Source organism: Lepus europaeus, chromosome 10 (genome assembly GCF_033115175.1).
Source record: "Lepus europaeus isolate LE1 chromosome 10, mLepTim1.pri, whole genome shotgun sequence".
Classification (NCBI taxonomy): domain Eukaryota; kingdom Metazoa; phylum Chordata; class Mammalia; order Lagomorpha; family Leporidae; genus Lepus; species Lepus europaeus.
The window spans coordinates 24,066,293-24,085,178 of NC_084836.1; the positions used below are offsets into that span (position 1 = coordinate 24,066,293).

Consider the following 18,886-nt stretch of genomic DNA (forward strand, 5'->3'; position numbering starts at 1 on the left):
AAGTCCGATTGAGCATGTCCCAAATTGTACATCTCCTCCAGATTTCAGGACATACTACAGGGCAGTTGTTATCAAAACAGCATGGTACTGGTACAGAAACAGATGGATACACCAATGGAACAGAATAGAAACACCAGAAATCAATCCAAACATCTACAGCCAACTTATATTTGATCAAAGATCCAAAACTAATCCCTGGAATAAGGACAGCCTATTCAATAAATGGTGCTGGGAAAATTGGATTTCCATGTGCAGAAGCTTGAAGCAAGACCCATACCTTTCACCTTACACAAAAATTCACTCAACATGGATTAAAGACTTAAATCTACGACCCGAAACCATCAAATTATTAGAGAGCATTGGAGAAACCCTGCAAGATATAGGTACAGGCAAAGACTTCTTGGAAAAGACCCCAGGAGCACAGGCAGTCAAAACCAAAATTAACATTTGGGATTGCATCAGATTGAGAAGTTTCTGTACTTCAAAAGAAACAGTCAGGAAAGTGAAGAGGCAACCGACAGAATGGGAAAAAATATTTGCAAACTATGCTACAGATAAAGGGTTGATAACCAGAATCTACAAAGAAATCAAGAAAATCCACAACAACAGAACAAACAACCCACTTAAGAGATGGGCCAAGGACCTCAAGAGACATTTTTCAAAAGAGGAAATCCAAATGGCCAACAGACACATGAAAAAATGTTCAAGATCACTAGCAATCAGAGAAATGCAAATCAAAACCACAATGAGGTTTCACCTCACCCCTGTGAGAATGGCTCACATTCAGAAATCTACCAACAGCAGATGCTGGAGAGGATGTGGGGAAAAAGGGACACTAACCCACTGTTGGTGGGAATGCAAACTGGTTAAGCCACTATGGAAGTCAGTCTGGAGATTCCTCAGAAACCTGAATATAACCCACCATACAACCCAGCCATCCCACTCCTTGGAATTTACCCAAAGGAAATTAATTTGGCAAATAAAAAAGCCATCTGCACATTAATGTTTATTGCAGCTCAATTCACAATAGCTAAGACCTGGAACCAACCCAAATGCCCATCAACAGTAGACTGGATAAAGAAATTATGGGACATGTACTCCATAGAATACTATACAGCAGTAAGAAACAATGAAACCCAGTCATTTGCAACAAGATGGAGGAATCTGGAAAACATCATGCTGAGTGAATTAAGCCAGTCCCAAAGAGACAAATATCATTTGTTTTCCCTGAGCACCAAAGGGGAACAACTGAGCACCAAAGGGGAAACCTGTTGAAGTGAAATGGACACTATAAGAAACAATGACCTGATCAGCTCTTGTCCTGACTCTAGATGTACAATGTAATACTTTATCCTTTTTTAGTATTGGTTGTTGTTGTTGTTGTTGTTGTTCTAGTACTAGTGGTTGAACTCTGTAATTAACACACAATTATTCTTAGGTGTTTAAATTTTAACTGAAAAGTGATCCCTGTTAAATTTAAGAGTGGAAAAAGAGAGGGTCCTCTGTCTTTAATAGGTGTACTATGAGAATTAACTGTAAAACTTGTTTTCAAACAGTACTTTATACTTTGTGTGTCTGTGAGGGTGCAAATTGTAGAAATCTTTACTTAGTATAGAGTTGATCTTCTGTATATAAAATTAATTAAAAATGAATCTTAATGAAGAATGGGATAGGAGGGGGAGCAAGAGGTGGGATGGGAGTGGAGGTGGGAGGGTAGTTATGGGGGGAAGAACTGCTGTATTCCTAAAGCTGTACCTATGAAATTTATATTCATTAAATAAAAGCTTTCTTTAAAAAAAAAATATATATATATACTAAATCTTGATAAAAAACAAAATGCTGTTTTTAGGTGTAAGTAATCACTATTTACATTTACCAGGTCTCAAGAAGCTTATTAATATAAAATCTATATGTGAAATATCAAAAATTTAAGAAAAGTTAATACATTTAACTTAAAGAAAACCTGCTACACTTAAAGTTCTTTTTTAAATCTTAGGAATTAATAAAACACATCTACATTTTTAGCTGCTTTGAAAAAGGCCACGGTCTGAGAACGGCAACACAGGTTGAGCTGCTGAATTTGCCAAATACTGACACTCAATTATAAGCCGTCCATCAGCCCCGGCGGTTCTGCAGAAGTAGCAAGCCCTCTTTCCCCTGCAGAAAGACACTGCGATCTACATAAAACTAATAGCTTCAATTAAGCACAGACATTTCAAAGAATCTAAATATATTCAGGCAATCTCATTTCTGATATGAAATCCAGGATGATGCAGACTCAGTGAAACGCTAAGATCTGTTATTTTCACCAAGAAATCAATTTAATAATCACTAAAGATTTCAAATCCTTGATTGTTCATAGACACGAAAATAAGAACAACTTTAAGCACAGATGGTTTTTTGTTTTTTTGATAATTCAGATCCTATCTACATTAAGAAAGTTCAACACAGAAACTGGGCTAACAGTATATCTGAATTCAAATACATCACCTTTTTGACAGACTTGAAATTTTTATGAACACTGTTCAAATTTAAGAAATATTTAATATATCTGAAACTTTAAATAAATTTCAAGAAGCCTTAGTAGAAGTTATTTTAAAATGAATGCTCAAGTAGCAATTTTATGCTTTTGGTCAAATAAGCTATTACTAATTCATTTTTAGAAAAAATCAATTAAAAATCTTTTGAAGATTTCAATTATGCTGCTTGTAAGAGGAAAATATGGGGCTGGTGTTGCTGCGTAGTAGGTAAAGCCACCACCTACAATGCAGGTTTCTCACGTAAGAACCAGTTTGTGTCCTAGCTACTCCATTCCCAACCCACTCCCTGAAAATGGCCTGAGAGAAGCAGTAAAAGATGGCCCAAGAGTTTGGGTCCCTGCTACCCATGTGGGAGACTTAACAGGAAGCTCCTGGCTCCTGGCTTCAGGCTTCCTAAGAAAACCCAGATATATCCTTGTGCACAGAGGTAGACATGTGCTTTCCTTTCTTGTTTTAGTCATGTGATTTCCTCTATATAAAATATCACTCTTCCAAAATTCTGTATTAGCCTATTAATATTCCGGACGTTTCTAAATGTATTTATATATTCACATAAACATCTTTCCCAAGTAAAGACTGAAAACAAGGAAACATGATATGGTTCCAAGTTGGCAAAGAGGCCAGTTAAATCACAGTAAAACCAAACAACAAATTAATAAAGCCTTAAACCCAGCCGAAATCCTCCTCCTCTCAATTTTCTCCTTCTTTATTTCCAATCAAATACTTTTCTCTCTACTGTTTTGAATCACATTAGATGGTTTTATATTTATGTCTCTATACTTTTTATTTCCTCAATACATAGGAAACTTGAAAAAATATTTTCCTATAAACTTTTAATGTATATTAAATACTCAAACATTACACACCATTCAAATAATGATTTTTAAAACTACTTTTAAGTAAAGATCTCCCATAATTTATCTGATAATATAGCCAAATTGATTACAATAAAAAGGATTAACTCAATTACTTTCTGCCTAAACATAGTCAGTTATTTTGTATCTACCAAACAGTATGAGGGAACTTCAAAAGGTTTGTAGGAAAGATAAGTTAATTTTGGTGCAAACAATTTATAAAACAAGGCAATTTTCTCATTATATACATTTCTATAAACTTTCGAAGATTCCTCATATGTGATTTCAAAAATTTTTTGCAGCAAAATACACTTTTGAACACTTTAAAACTACTACGAAAAAAGTTAGCATTGCATTTTTCAAGAAAGGAAAATGCAAATTTAAAATATCTAAAAATTAAATTCATTGATGTCTGTTAAGACTATTCAAAATCTCTCTTATCAACTTTATTTTGAATAAACCATACCATACCTGGTTACTACCATGGCCAAAAGGTGTACTAGATATATTAGTTGTTACACTGTGCAAAATGATTTCCCCACTTAGTGATCCAGAAGCAATGTAGCAATCATTCCAATTGTATGTTACACAAGTTACTTCATCTTTATGATCCTGAAAGACAAATAATAGTAAGTGCAAGGCTCCATGACCTTTAAGAGGGCCATTTTCATGTTTTTTTGTAAACACCAAATATTATGTACTTGTTGACCTAATATTTAAGATTTTCTTTAAATGCTTTAAAAATAATTAAGAGATTATGATCTACACTTATTATTTTCAGAAAACAGATTTTTTTTTATAACCATATACTAGTCCAAGCACTCAAGAGTATGGAAAGGTAATTTTCTAGTTGGCATTGTGTCTACCTTAAAGAACTCACTTCTATCAACAGTTATTGCATGTTGACTATTACAAAAGCCCTTACCTTTGCTCAACTGAGAGAATAGAACATTTAAATTAACACAGAATGGCAGGCCAAATCCTAAGAGGTGGAGGTAAATTATCAGAGGAAAGAGAAAGAAGTATGTTTCTCTTGTGAAATGAATTGCCAGAGGAAGACATAAGCTTAACTTTTTTTTTTTATCTCTCAGAGACAAAAGATTGCATCAGGGAAGAAGAAATCAACCATTGCAAAATGGGAGAGAGCAGAAAAGCAAGTGAGCAAGAAATATTAGAGAGAAAACAGCAGCTGCTTCCATTTGATGAATACCGACTAGTGCCATTCTACAGATGAGATACACCAGGCACAGAAACTCATGCAAGCTCACACAGCTGCTAAGAGATACAGCCAGGATTCAACTCCAAACTCTCAAGTCCATGTTCCTCCCATGGCACCTGGCTACCTCTCAAAACCAAATGAGGACAGAGTTTGAGGAAATGAACTGCTGATTTAAACTGGGTTCACAAAGGCTGTTTTCTAGCATCAAAATATAAGTGTCCAGCAGGAACACCTAAAAATGACCAAGGTTTAGCAGGACAGTTTTTGACAGGCTGGTGTCATCTCTTAGCAAACAGCCTAATAGTTAATATCATATCTTAACATATCTGGTTAACAGGCTGGTGTCATATCTTAGTAATGTAAACAAACAGCCTAATAGTTAATGAAATATCAAGAATAACAGCTGTGACAGTCCACTTACACTACAATTTTTTTTTGACAAGCAGAGTGGATAGTGAGAGAAAGAGACAGAGAGAAAGGTCTTCCTTTCTGCCGTTGGTTCACCCTCCAATGGCTACTGCGGCCGGCGCATCGCACTGATCAGAAGCCAGGAGACAGGTGCTTCTCCTGGTCTCCCATGCGGGTGCAGGGCCCAAGCACTTGGGCCATCCTCCACTGCCTTCCCGGGCCATAGCAGAGAGCTGGCCTGGAAGAGGGGCAACTGGGATAGAATCCAGCGCCCCGACCGGGCCTAGAACCGGGGTGCTGGCGCCTCAAGGCGGAGGATTAGCCTGTTAAGCCATAGTGCCGGCCACACTACAATTTTTATTTAAATATTTCTTCAAATATTTTCAGAGATTTCTTTCCATTTTCTTTCTTTTCTAAATCAAAGAAACAATTGCTACCATGAGGGGAAAAAAAGGTCTGATGAGAGGAAAAAAGGAATAGTTGACATTTATGCATTGTTCCCATTTGGGAACTAAGAACATGAGGTTCAGCGCAATTTGTATGAGTTTATACAGAGCAGTGTCTTTGTAATTTTATTTGTTGAAAAAAATTATTACACAAATATTTACTACACACCTACTAAGTGTGAGAAATTGTATTAATTCACCAGGGAAAGGACTGTAGAGAAGAAATCCAAAGGTAAAAGGTAAGATTCCCACTTTCTTAATTAGTCAAATACTTGCTAAATAAATTAATGATGGAACCAAGTACTCTAAGAATGTCAAACAATAACAAAAAACTGTCCGGTGGCCGGCACCACAGCTCACTAGGCTAATCCTTCGCCTGCGGCGCCAGCACCCTGGGTTCTAGTCCCGGTTAGGGTGCGGATTTTGTCCCGGTTGCTCCTCTTCCAGTCCAGCTCTCTTCTGTGGCCCGAGAGGGCAGTGGAGGATGGCCCAGATCCATGGGCCCTGCACCCGCATGGGAGACCAGGAGGAAGCACCTGGCTCCTGGCTTCGGATCGGCACAGCGCGCTGGCCACAACGCACCAGCTGTAGCGGCCACTTGGGGGGTGAACCAACAGAAAAAGGAAGACCTTTCTCTCTGTCTCTCTCTCTCTAACTCTGCCTGTCCAAAAACAAAAAACAAAAACAAACAAACAAACAAACAAAAAAAAACTATCCGGAGTAATTCAGAAGAATAAAGATAGAAAAATGAGTATAATTTTGCCATGTAGGAATAGGATAAGTGAGATGCCTAAAATTTCTGACAATCTATGATATGATAAATATGCAAATAACGGTATGATATAGCCTCTAGCCTCTTCTGAACTCTGTAAGACATTTCCTGTTCATAGTAGGTAAGTCCTCTAAGTAGCTTCAATTCAAATACTTCATAATTTAAAAGACTACACAATAAACAACATCTGGGTTTGTATCTTTGCCATTATACTGGTTTAACATCTCTGACTCAGTTTGTTGCATACAAGAATACTATTACCTTACTTTGTAAAGTGTGTACAATAGATGGCATTTCAAACAACCAAAGTTAACTGTTCTCTCTTGTAACAATTTTTAATTACTCTTTTTACCACAGCAGAAACTTTAGAGTCAAGACACTTAAAGTTTAGCTAAACCTGAAATAATGAACCTACAAAGGTAATATTTAAACAGCAAGTACAGGGATTATATTTCAACTTAGCAAAGAGAAAACCATTCTCCAATATACCCCTTCTCCAGTAAGAACTCAATGATATTAAGATATAAAAAAGATGACATCTGGTATCCGCTAAAAACAATCTGAAGGTACGAGGATTAGAGAGTAGGTGAGGACCCCGATAAAACCAATGCTGGCCATGAGCGGGTTATTGCTGACGTCAGATGATGAGTACAAGATGCTGGGTTGACAGTGCTGGGGAATGTCCAGTCCACCAGTCCTAACAGGCCTGCAGAATCAATTGGTTTAGCCCTGCCAATGCAACCACATGTGGGACTCAAAATTTGGTAAGTCAATAGCAGGCGATTTTTTAAGTTGATAATTTTGTATGCCTATGATTTATGTTATAAATATCTAAATGGCCCTTGGCAGAAAAGATGTTCTCCACCACTGGGTTAAAGGAAGTTCTATCTCCATGTATGTATGTGAATACATGTAAATATGTTTAAAATGTATCATATTAAACTTTTTTAAAGGACAAAAATCAAAAGTAACTTTAAGATCAACCTCTAAATACTAAAAGGATACAAACAGTGAAAAGTAAAATTTCAAGAAAAAATCTTAACCAGACTTTCCTGTGATGAACATTTTCTAAAACTGCAAAAGCTATTTAAAGAAACATTAATACAGAACAGTAAGTTATTTTAGAAAATAATTAATTATACCAAGTTGAAAACAAAATAGAAGTTGAAACAAAAATATCAAAAACAGTGGCTAAATACACTGTAGAACAAGAAGCCAAACCCCTAATGTTGATTAGTGGATTTAATACTATCACCCCAAACCACTTTCTTTTCCCAAAGTGCCATAAAAAATCTCTGATGACAATAAATCACACCTCAGAAAAAAAATGAAGGAAGTGGTTCACACAGATAAGAACAGAACTAAATGGAAAACAAGGGAAACATTTTAAACACAGACAATGTGTTTAAATTTAAATTAATAATAAACAGAAAGGAAAAATTAAGACAAATCATTTTGGCAAAACGGCATCTTGATTTTTTCTCAAGCAAATCTGATGGCAATTTTGAAACATCCTATTTTTATCACAAAAGCTCAAAATTGTAAGTTTGGTATATTCTAAATATACTGCAAGTTACTCATTTCTATAAAGATTAAAACAAAACAAATAGCTTACCTTAAGAGATCGATGAACTCTTTTTGACTTTAAATCCCAAATATTAACAGTGTTATTTAGGCCTCCACTTACCAAATACATAGACGTAGAGTTTAAACTGACACATGTCTGCTTTTGCTATTTAGAAGGAGAAAAAAAAGGTTATCTTAATTTAAAAGAGTCAGAGCTGTTAAGTCTCATCTAACACTTAGTATACACATAATGAATATTTGTTGAATTAAATGCTGTAAACACAGTAATGCTTATACCAAAGATCTACCTGTCATCTTTCACAGGAATCCAACAGCTTGTCAGGGGATCAAACTGGCTTCAAGAAAATAAAATAAATTGGTGCTCTTCCACCAGCGAGTCTTGGCCTCTCATCAAAACTGACTTACTCCTCTATCCCTCCTTGATAAAACCTGTACTTGCATCTCCACAGAGTAGCTTCAATTAAAATCAATCCCCAATAGGGAGACTTCCAAGAATCTCTACTTTAGACTCTGCACTTTATGGATGAAAAAGTTTTGTAAACAGGACAAGGTACTTGCTCTAAGTCTCTCAGCAAATTTCCTCTAAGGAATCCAAGCTGCAAATATGAAGAAATCAAAACCTGACCTCACATTCTTCCTCATCCCTGTAAAGACATCACTCATCCAATTTCTTAATATAAAAATCCTAAATAACCCTTGGGTCCTGTCTCTCCCTCTCCACAACCAAACAGTAAGTTCTATCAACTCCAACCCTAAATAAATCTTACACAGGCCCTTTATCGATAGCTGCTCATGGCATAAATTTAAACCTTGCAGAACCATGACAACAACTTCCTATTTTGTTTCCACTCCTATTTTTCCTACCTTCCACCTTCCATTTTTAGTGTGAACTTTAAGAACTGCAAATCAGATGTCTCTCCCTTCTTTAAACATCTTCAAAGGCTTCCATTCACACCAAAACTCCGAAAGACATTAACTTGGCTTTCAAAGCCCTGTAAACTAGGCCACACCTTCCGCATCTCTTACCACTTCCCTCCTCATCCATTAGTTCTCTAGCTGTACTGACCTCCCACTCTTTAAATGTACCAATATTGTATTTGCCTTTAGGCTTCTACATTGCTATTTCCCCTGCCTGGAAAGCTAAACCCCCTGAACCTTGGCTGGATAGTTTTTTCCAGGTAACAGATAGCAACATCTTCAGGATGCTACATCTTCAAGAAACCTCCCTTGGCAACCCAATGTAACTGGCTATTGCAATATCTTATTTTAGTTCTCTGCACAACCTGCCAACATCTGGATATTTTTGTTCAAAATTTATTATTTGTCTCCTACCAGAATGTCTGCTTCATTAGTAAAAAGACCATATCCACATTCAGTAAATATTTATAGAATAAATGGTAACCCAGAGGTTGCCAAGTTCTCACAATGAGTATCTTCAAGTGTGACCTATCTGGTGGTGCCATATGTAACCAGAATACAATACTGCATTTTTTCCCATTTGATATACCATGAAGTTATATTAATTATTAACTTTGGCTGAATAACATGAAAAAAAAAAAAAAAGAAATGAAGGCCAAAGGGGACACTTTATGACTTTGTCAAAGTTAAAAGGCAAGCTATATAGGTTTAGGAAAGTCACCCTCTGAGCCTGTTTCCACAGCTGACAGGTGAAGACTAGATCTACTGTTCTTATGCTTTTGAAAGGGTACAGATGCCCCACCTCCACTCCATGTACTACCCAAGGTTTCTTTTAGTTCTTGACTAACTGTATCAAATAGCACATACAAAAATAGCAAGATGCATGTCACATCAACATTTCAGTATAGTTATGTGATTCTCTTTCAGGTATTAATCTAGGAATTGACTTTGGTATAAAGAGTTTAGTAAAATATAGTACTTGATTGCAAATCAGAATAGTTTATTACAATGTATCAAAATAGCATTTAAATAAAACAGACAAAATTGACATGAGAAATCCTATCATCCCAGCTACCACTATTCTTAAGGGGTCAAAACAAAACCTTACAACTGGCTTACACTGGAGATAGATCCTTTTATAGTATTGTATTATTAATGCAGCTAATGATCTTAAGTAGTTAATAGAAATTGTGGGGTTATTACAGGAACCCTGTACACCCATGACATATGGTAATAGGTGCAATTTTTAAAATCTAAAAATAAGTCAAATTCCTAGGTCATTTAGAAGCCTATCAAACACATTATAACACTATTAATACCAATCTGTCCTCTTTAAAGAGGTAAAATACAAAACCAAAGAAAATAAACATGAATATAAAGTTCCACTTTAATAAAAGTAATTTCAAAATAAATACTATCAAATCTATTTTCCCAAGTAGGAAAGATCACAGAACTCAAATGGTACCAGTAATAAGACTTGGATCCTGAAAAGAATAAGTTATTAACACACTAATAAGCTATGAGAAATTACTAATAAGATCTAAAGAACTAATGTCTACAATTTTTTTTAAAAAAATTTATTTTTATTAGAGCAAGCTCCCATCTCCTGGTTTCCTCCACCAAATGCCTGCAACAACAAGGACAGGCCTGGACAGAAGATGAAAGTCAGGATCCAATAATCCCATGTGGGTGGCCCAATTACTTGAGCCATCACTATTTCCTCCTGGGTCTGCGCTAGCAGGAAATTAAAATCTGGGTTCAGGGTCAGGAATCAAACCCAAGTATTCCAATATGGGATAGCCAGCTAAATCAGCATCTTAATCACTAAGCTAAATTTCCCACCCCTGCAAAACATTTTTCTAAGTAAATTTGATTAAAAATTAGAGCTACAATTATCTAACTTTTATTTAACTGCATTATGATGTGATTTCTTTTTTTTTTTTTTTTTTTTTTTTGACAGGCAGAGTGGACAGTGAGAGAGAGAGAGAGACAGAGAGAAAGGTCTTCCTTTGCCGTTGGTTCACCCTCTAATGGCCGCCGCGGTAGCGCGCTGCGGCCGGCGCACCGCGCTGTTCCGATGGCAGGAGCCAGGTGCTTCTCCTGGTCTCCCATGGGGTGCAGGGCCCAAGCACTTGGGCCATCCTCCACTGCACTCCCTGGCCACAGCAGAGAGCTGGCCTGGAAGAGGGGCAACCGGGACAGGATCGGTGCCCCGACCGGGACTAGAACCCGGTGTGCCGGCGCCGCAAGGCGGAGGATTAGCCTGTTGAGCCACGGCGCCGGCCGTGATTTCTTAACTGTGGAGAAAAGGGCTAAGAATTATAACTAACTTGGAATACTCATAAAACTCTTAGAATTGTCTCACTCATGGATATCAACTGTTAACTTTATATTAAAAAAAGAAAAGAAAGAGGCCCCAAACACCAATTCACTGATTCTAACCCTTAACACATAAAACTAGTGCATATAATATATTGTGGGGGAGGTGGATGTCAAAATTGTTTTGGTATTGATCAAATGGTTTTTGAACCTCACTGACAGAATCTAAAGATCTGAAGATAACCAAGATACTTTCTCTGCTCCCAGAGTTGTCTTTTATCTACCAAAAACATTCTCTGTGTCACTGTTACCTAACTTAGTTTGAATAGTCAGAGTTATTTCTCTCTTCAGCATTTGTTTTGACCAAGCCTCCAACATCTGTGGGTTGAACTCAAGTTCAATCCCAAGCATTATCATTAGAAGAGGAATGATAAAAATCAAGTCTTCTTTAAATTAGTTGAGCTGATACTCTATCATCCTACTGCTTTCCTTCTAATTGGGCTATTTTACCTATCCCAGCTGTAAAATTATGGCAATTCATAATGATGTAGTACCTGCTATAAAATTTTTAAACTTAAAAAACAAGCTACCAATTATTTCTACCTTTTTATTTAGACCTTATCCTATTTTAAAAAGAAACAGCTGTAAGGACTGTGTGTGATTGGAAATGAGGATGCCAGAGTTATCTTCAATCAGAGGGATTAACCTATAAAATGAAAAGGAGGGGCTGGCAGTATGGCAAGGTTAAGCATCTGCCTGCAGTGCTGGCATCACATACAGGCACTGGTTCAAGTCCTAGCTGCTTCACTTCCTATCCAGCTCCCTGCTGATGGCCTGGGAAAGAAATAGAAGATGGCTCAAGTGCTTGGGCCCCTGTATCCACATGGGAGACCTGGAAGAAGCTCCTGTTCCTGGCTTCAGATCAGCACAGTTCCAGCCACTGATGCCATTTGGGGAGTGAACCAGCGGATGGAAGACCTCTTTCCCTGTCTCTCCCTCTCTGTAACTCTGCCTCAAGAAAATGAATAAATTAATAGATATATACACATATATATATATATGTGTGTATATATATATATATATATGGAAACAAAATGCACTGAAGTGCTTCATGTGAATGTTATAGGACCAAAGCTCATTTCAACAAAGCCCTCTGAGTTCAAGGAGAGCTTAGGGAGGCCCATCAGTACTCGGTGAACAGACTTTGAGGAAGATGGCTGCCATCAGGTAGAGGTCTTTTGCTGGTGGTCCAAAACTCAAGGTTACTCAAGAGAGCTACATTAGGTTTCATATGGTCAGGTCAATCTATTAAACTAGGGAGGTATTTGACTTAGCCATTAAAACACCAGATGAGATGCCCACGTTCCACATCAGAGTGCCTGAGTTGGATTCCTGGCTCCAGCTCTGGATTCCATCTTCCCACCAAAGCAGCTCAAGTGCTTCCCCTCAGAAGCAGCTCAAGTGACTGAGTCCCTGCTTCCCATGTGGGAGACTTGGATTGTGTCCCTAGCTTCTGGCTCCAGCTTTGGCCTAGCCCAGCCCTGGCCACTGCAGGTATCTGGAGAGTGAACAAACAGATGGGAGCTTTGTCTGCCAGTCTTGCTACCTCTCAAATTAAAAAAGAAAGATAAAGAATGAGCTTTTAAACACCTTTACAGTTACTTGTAAGCATCATAATCAATAAGCAATTGCCATTCAAACAAGGTAAAAAATTTTTAAGAAATAAAGAAATCACTTACCCCTTCAGCAAGTTCTAGAAGTGGAACAGGTTTACATTTGCAACTTGAAACAACAATTTTGTCACCACTGGAAGATGCTGTCACTAGGAAGTTATCTAAATGAAGAGTTACGGAGTATCAAACAATCCATGAGCACCTTCTACAGCATTAGGCTAACATTATAAGGAGGCAGTCACTCAAGCAAACACACTTAGAAGATGAACAAATAATAACAGCTTATACACTAACTTTCAAAAATAGCTCAGGTTACTAATTACTAAGCTAATTCTCTTTACTAATATTTCAGGGAAGAACTTACCCTTTCTGGCTACACTAGCACTTGAAAGCTATTTAACCCATGTGAAATACTACTCCATTTTCACAGTAAGTTAGAAGGTCTAATTTTATCTTTCAAGAATAAGAGCATGATAACAGCAGCATCAGCAAATTTAAATCGGTCTTTTCATCTACAAAAAAACATTATTTATTAACCCAATGCTTGGTACCAATTTAGAGGGACACTAGTCTCCTCTTTTTCAAGAAATAAAGCCTGGTATTTTCTCAGGACTGGAACTTTTGTGATAGAATGTTTCAAGGAATATTATACTAACTCTAGCAAATATAAATAACTATGTTATGCAAGAGTTTTATTTTAACCTTATTTGAAATTAAAATAAGATTTAATTTAAATTTTTATTTACCATATTTTACTTTTGGCTGATTTGCAAAAACATCCAGATATTTTGTGACTACGTCACAAATTGTAATTTTATTGATACATTATTCAGACAAATTTGTTTCCACTTAGGTATTACAATATCTGGGTAAAAATCTTTCCTTGGCTTCTGCTTAGCACTACTCTTCTCCTTCGAACATGTAAAAGGACTAGAAAAAGATAATGGGAGAGGGAAGTCTGGTCACTTTTCAAATTTCCCTTGCAGTTTCAAAAATAATGAGAAAGTCAGGAATATTACCTAGAGGACCAAACATGGAAAGAAAACCAACCTCCTTGGTACATCACATGAGCCCTATCCTGGTAACATGCAAGCTTCAGGAACCCCACATTGTAGTCTGAGAACTCTGCTCTTTAGTAACAAATCTTGATGAAGGGATCAAACCTCACTAGGAATAACAAGGCTATGTGAAAACAGCTAAGTGAAACAGGCCAGACCCAGAAAGAAAAATAGCACGTATTTTCTCTTATTTGTGGAATTTAGTACTACAGAGCACAAAAATTGTGTGGATGTCATTCCATTTGGTATCTAGTTATAAAAATTGCTTCACTGAATCATACCATGTAAATGACAATATATTCTTTATTCCCCACATTAAAAAAATGAAGGGGGGGGGGAATAGTGAGAACTCTCAGGGTACTAGTAATGTTTTATTCTGAATTGGGGTGTTGGTTTTAAGTGTGCTCAGAGGACAAAAAATTCATTTATCTGTACACTTATGTGCATTCCTTGGTGTATATGATCTACTTCAATGAAATCATAAATAAAAAAACATACAAAAATAAAGCCAGTTTCCAAAGGTCATTCAACACTACACTATATCATATCAGGTTTGTTGATAGAACAGAAAGTTGTGTATCAGTCCCACAACTCCTAGTAACTCCTTGGAAAAATAAACTAAAAACAACAATAGCAGCAACAACAAAAACAATCTGTTAAGATTTGCTACTTTCTTATATGGTAAGTGACAGACAAAACTAAGCTCTACACATAATAAAAATTTAAAAAGAGCAGCAATTCATACATGTGTCAATCTCATTAAAACATTTTCCCTACTATACATCTGGAGAGCCCTTCAAAAATGCAGTCACTTCACCATGAATTTGATTAATAGAGCATCAATGTATTTGAACAATAATACAAAATCAAGATATGATGAAGAGGTAAATTTCATTCAACAAGAAAATCATTTTTGTTAGACATCTCTAAGAGTAAATAGATTGGGCATGAAAACTTCTAATATTTTGTTAATGAATCAATCATACTTTAAAGCCTTGGTATTTTTTTCCTTTCATCAACACTTTGACATTGATAAGATCAGACAAATGTTGAAAATTTTGTTTTAAGAAGTAGTGGATGAGTTTCACAAAAATAATTTCTAGCATGCCAACTAAATAAAGTACTTTTACACAAAAATACTAAGAGTAACTCTCCTCTGGGGATGATTCTGGCAATTCTGGAGGCATTTTTTGTTGTCACGACTGGGGATCACTGGCATCGCATGATATCCTAAACACTCTCCCACACATGGGAAAGCCCCCAAAAATGTCAACAGTGAAAGGTCTAGAAAACACAGTAACCCCACTCCCTCATCTACTTTATCCACTGTGAAGAGCTCACCAAGACAGGAAGGGCTCAATCAAAAACAAAAAAGGCTTCAGAAAACTCAAACTAGACAATTTTACTATTTCTGGAAAATGAAGTTATTTTTATCAGAAAGAGAAATACAAAGAGTACATTGGTAAGATAGGGATGTGGGACAATTTTTTTTATCTCCTCCCCATCTGGCTTCTGCCTGTGAGTTCTGTCTTTAATTTCCAGATTAGATCCACAAAAAATCTAAATGTAGTTGCAAAAGTCATTCCAAAACCTTTTGGAATTTTTTCCACCATTACCTACCTACTTCATTTGATTCAGTAACAAAATGTTGCTCTAAGATTAGAATCTAGTAACTAACATAGTGTTTAAAATAGCAGTGTTTTTTTTTTTTTTAATGAAAGACTGCAACTAAATTTTTAGAAAATGAAGTCAACAGAGAAAATCAGAGTGTATATGATGTATTATTTAAACTACTTTATTTTGATAGCAATGTGAAATATATCTCTACCATGGGTCACATACAAAAGTTTCCGTGATGCTGTTTAACCAAACAAAAAAAATAGTTATATTTTTAAAGGGGGGTTGGGGAGCATGTTTTGGGATGCCTCCATTCCTTATCAGAGTAGTGGTTTCAAGTACTAGCTCTACTCCCAATTCCAACTTCTAGCTAACACAATCCCTGGGAAACAGCAGGTGATGGTTCAAGTAGTCAGATCCCTCCCTGCCACTCACATGGAAGACTTGGCTCGATTTCCCAGTTCCCAGCTTCAGTCCGGCCCAACGCTAGCTATTGAGGACATTCAGGGAGTGAATCAGCAAATGAGAGTGCTCACATGTTCTCTGTCTCTGCCTCTCACATAAATCAATTAACTAAAAAATTTTTAAAGGATACTATTGCTGCTCCAACACAATGAACTGATTCCATGTGGCGATGTGTGTGGATTGAATTTATCCACCAATGTCATAGATGAAGCATCCCATATTTTAATATCATCTCCTGATGAAGCAAACCTGAGGTTTTCCTGCATGACTGCACCTATAAAAGTTTAAAACAATATGTATTTTTAAAACAAAGGCCAAAGAAGGGAGGGCGGGTGTAAGTGAAGCAACACAGTTGAAAATACATGGTTCTACTTGTTCACTTTTTTTTTTTCCCAACAGTGTACTCTCCACAAAGTGACTGGGATGAACCTCCTAAAACATTAAGCAGATCACATTCTCTTGGCAATGGTTCCCAACAGCAATCATAATGAAATCAATCTATTTACGCTGCCTTGTAACCTGGCCTCACGTGACCCTGCTACCACTCTTCCACAGGGCCAGCAGGATCAGGACACACTGGCCTTCTGTCTCAAGTAACAAGGCAAGGTCTTGCCCACCTCGGTGTTTTTTCAGTCGCTGTCCTCTGCCCCGGAAGACGTTCCCGATATCCCGCGGTCATCTCCTTCTCATCAAACAGGTCTCCGCTAAATGCATCTGCCTCCAAGAGGCCTTTCCTGACCCTTCCCAGTGTCCCAATATCCCACTATCCAATGCCATTTTTCATGGCGATTGCTACTATCTGAAATTTCTCCTTGTTCTCATGGGAAAGTCTGCCTCCCATAACACAGATTGAAGCATTCTAGACACACAGTAGGTACTCAACAAGTAACTGTTACTAAAAAATTTCCTAATGTTTTAAAAAATCATAAACCAGTATTCTTGTACGTCAGAATTCAATCACCTGGGTTTTTCCAAAACAACACTAAAATTAGCAATTCAGCTCAAGGACATGCCACTAAGTTCCTATGACAATACTTGGTCTACAATGCCCTCACATCATTCTTACATGAAACTAGAAGGTGACCATATAGAAGCTGCTCAGGGCAGGCATTTTAAAAGAGCAGCAGGTGATAATGGATGACAGGTTAGGGGAAGAAAAGCTCAAAAACACATGTTAGGAAGGGAAAGAGCATATGCACACCTTCCTAGTATGGCCAGTTCAAATGTAGCACCCAGCAAAGCTGAGGTCATGGACTAGTCCCCATGTCAACAGAGCACCGCATTTGTGTCTGGCATACTCCATATCAGAGGACAAATTAAAGGCATAATAAACTATAGGAACTTCTCATTCCCAAGAGGAAAAGAAATTCATATGCATATAAAAGAGCTGAAACTTTTAACCAGAAATACAGCCACTGCGCTTCATGCTGCTCCACTCGTGGAATACACAGTGCTGCTAAAGGCTATTAAAGTCACCTGTTGAACTCACACCTGTTAAACGCACTGCAAAACCACTGAAGTCACTTGCTGAAACACTTTAGACACAGGGTTTGGATCCGCTGCCTGAACTGTGTGCCTGCGCCCTGTCGGTTTCCTAGTAAAGAACAACGAAGCGCTGGAAAGATGATCTCTCTGCTCAGTGAACACAACCTCGAGGCACAGTCTGCTATAATCTTACCACGTGCCTGTGGGGTGCAATGGGGTGCAGTGAGCACGTCAGTGAAGCCAGTTCAGAAACACCGGGTCTAAAAGGCCTGCCCCAACTGAAGTGTCGGTAACTTTGGCCGAGTCGTCTAACGCGTTTGCTTGAAACCAGAGCGGCGAAGGGACCGTCTGCCCACCTCTCTCTGAGAACTGAACACATCTGAGGGAGGGGCGTGAATGCCATCAGCGCCCCCCCCCCAAAAAAAAAGAGGGTGTCCTGGAAAGCGAGCTGCCAGCCTGGCCCACGCCACTCAACTCCAGCGCTCGGCTGAAATCAGAGTTCTGCAAGTTGTATGCACCAGGGATGCAACTCACTCGCAGAAATGCGCAACAGGGTGGCCTTGTCAAAGCCTTTCGGGTGCCTGCCCAGAGCCGTCTGCGAGGCTTACAACAGCGAAGAGGGACTTGTCGGGCAAGAGGGGAACTTTCCGGAGGCAGCTCGGGCCCCCCCGCGGCCGCCGCCGGCCTCTCCCAGCTAGCCCGGGCCGAGCCCACGCAGACGGAGGGGCGCGACCACGGCCCTCGGCTCCCGGGACACTTCCGCACCCAACGCGCGGCCGCGCCCCTGCCCGGCAACCGCCCGAGCGCAGGGAGCTCCGGCCTGCTCCCTCAGGCGACCAGAAGGCGGCCGGGTGTCAGGACCGTGCACGGCCCGGGCGGGCAGCGGTCCTCGGCTCCCGGGCCCTCTGCAACCTCACCTCTCCGTGGCGGGACAACAGAGGATCTCACAGCTCTGCCCGCTCCGCGCCGGGCTTCCGGCTCCCGCCTGGACTGTTAAACTTGGGCGGCCGGAAGTCCCGCCCCGAGTGACGTCACACCCGAGACACAGCCCTCGAGGCGCGGCCGCTGTGGGCGGCGGGGCAGCACCTGTGGCTGGGGCTAGTGCCGTGGCAACGCTGGGTCTTTGCCGCGGGAAGTTTTCTCAGGGCCTGGGTGGGAATTGCGGGCCGGGCAGCCACGGCGTCGTGGCCGACGACAACTGCTCCTCCGTCGTTGTTTTGTTTGCTGGCTGCCCACTGTGTGTGCCAGGCGCGGTGCTAGGCTCGGTCCCGGGATGGGTGTAGCCTGCGCAGACCCGGGTGCAGTGGACGCCGGTGGTCCCCGGCCTCCCGGAGCTTACAGATCTGTGTAGCTGGCTGCCATCAATAAATAATTACATACTTGAATGAAAAGGGAAGTGGAAATCGTTCCCAAGAAAGGCACAAGATATGTGAACGATAAAGGAAATTCACATGGATATAGGTTTAGGAAAGAATTCCTTGAGGAAGCAGCCATGGAGAGCAAATAATACCACTTGCAACTTAAA

The 18,886-nt window shown here is 39.1% G+C and overlaps 1 protein-coding gene across 1 annotated transcript in view; it reads right to left on the reverse strand.

Moving 5' to 3' along the window:
• Positions 1-18,365, reverse strand: part of NEDD1 (NEDD1 gamma-tubulin ring complex targeting factor) — a 50,372-nt gene extending 32,007 nt beyond the window's left edge. Inside the window, exons 1-5 of the mRNA XM_062203085.1 lie at positions 18,279-18,365; positions 16,007-16,150; positions 12,803-12,897; positions 7,855-7,971; positions 3,866-4,006 (exon numbers count right to left, since the gene is read on the reverse strand). Of these exons, the coding sequence (XP_062059069.1) occupies positions 3,866-4,006; positions 7,855-7,971; positions 12,803-12,897; positions 16,007-16,142 (489 nt within the window). The 5' untranslated portion in view covers positions 16,143-16,150; positions 18,279-18,365. The remainder of the gene's footprint in view (positions 1-3,865; positions 4,007-7,854; positions 7,972-12,802; positions 12,898-16,006; positions 16,151-18,278) is intronic.
• Positions 18,366-18,886: the final 521 nt, after the last annotated feature.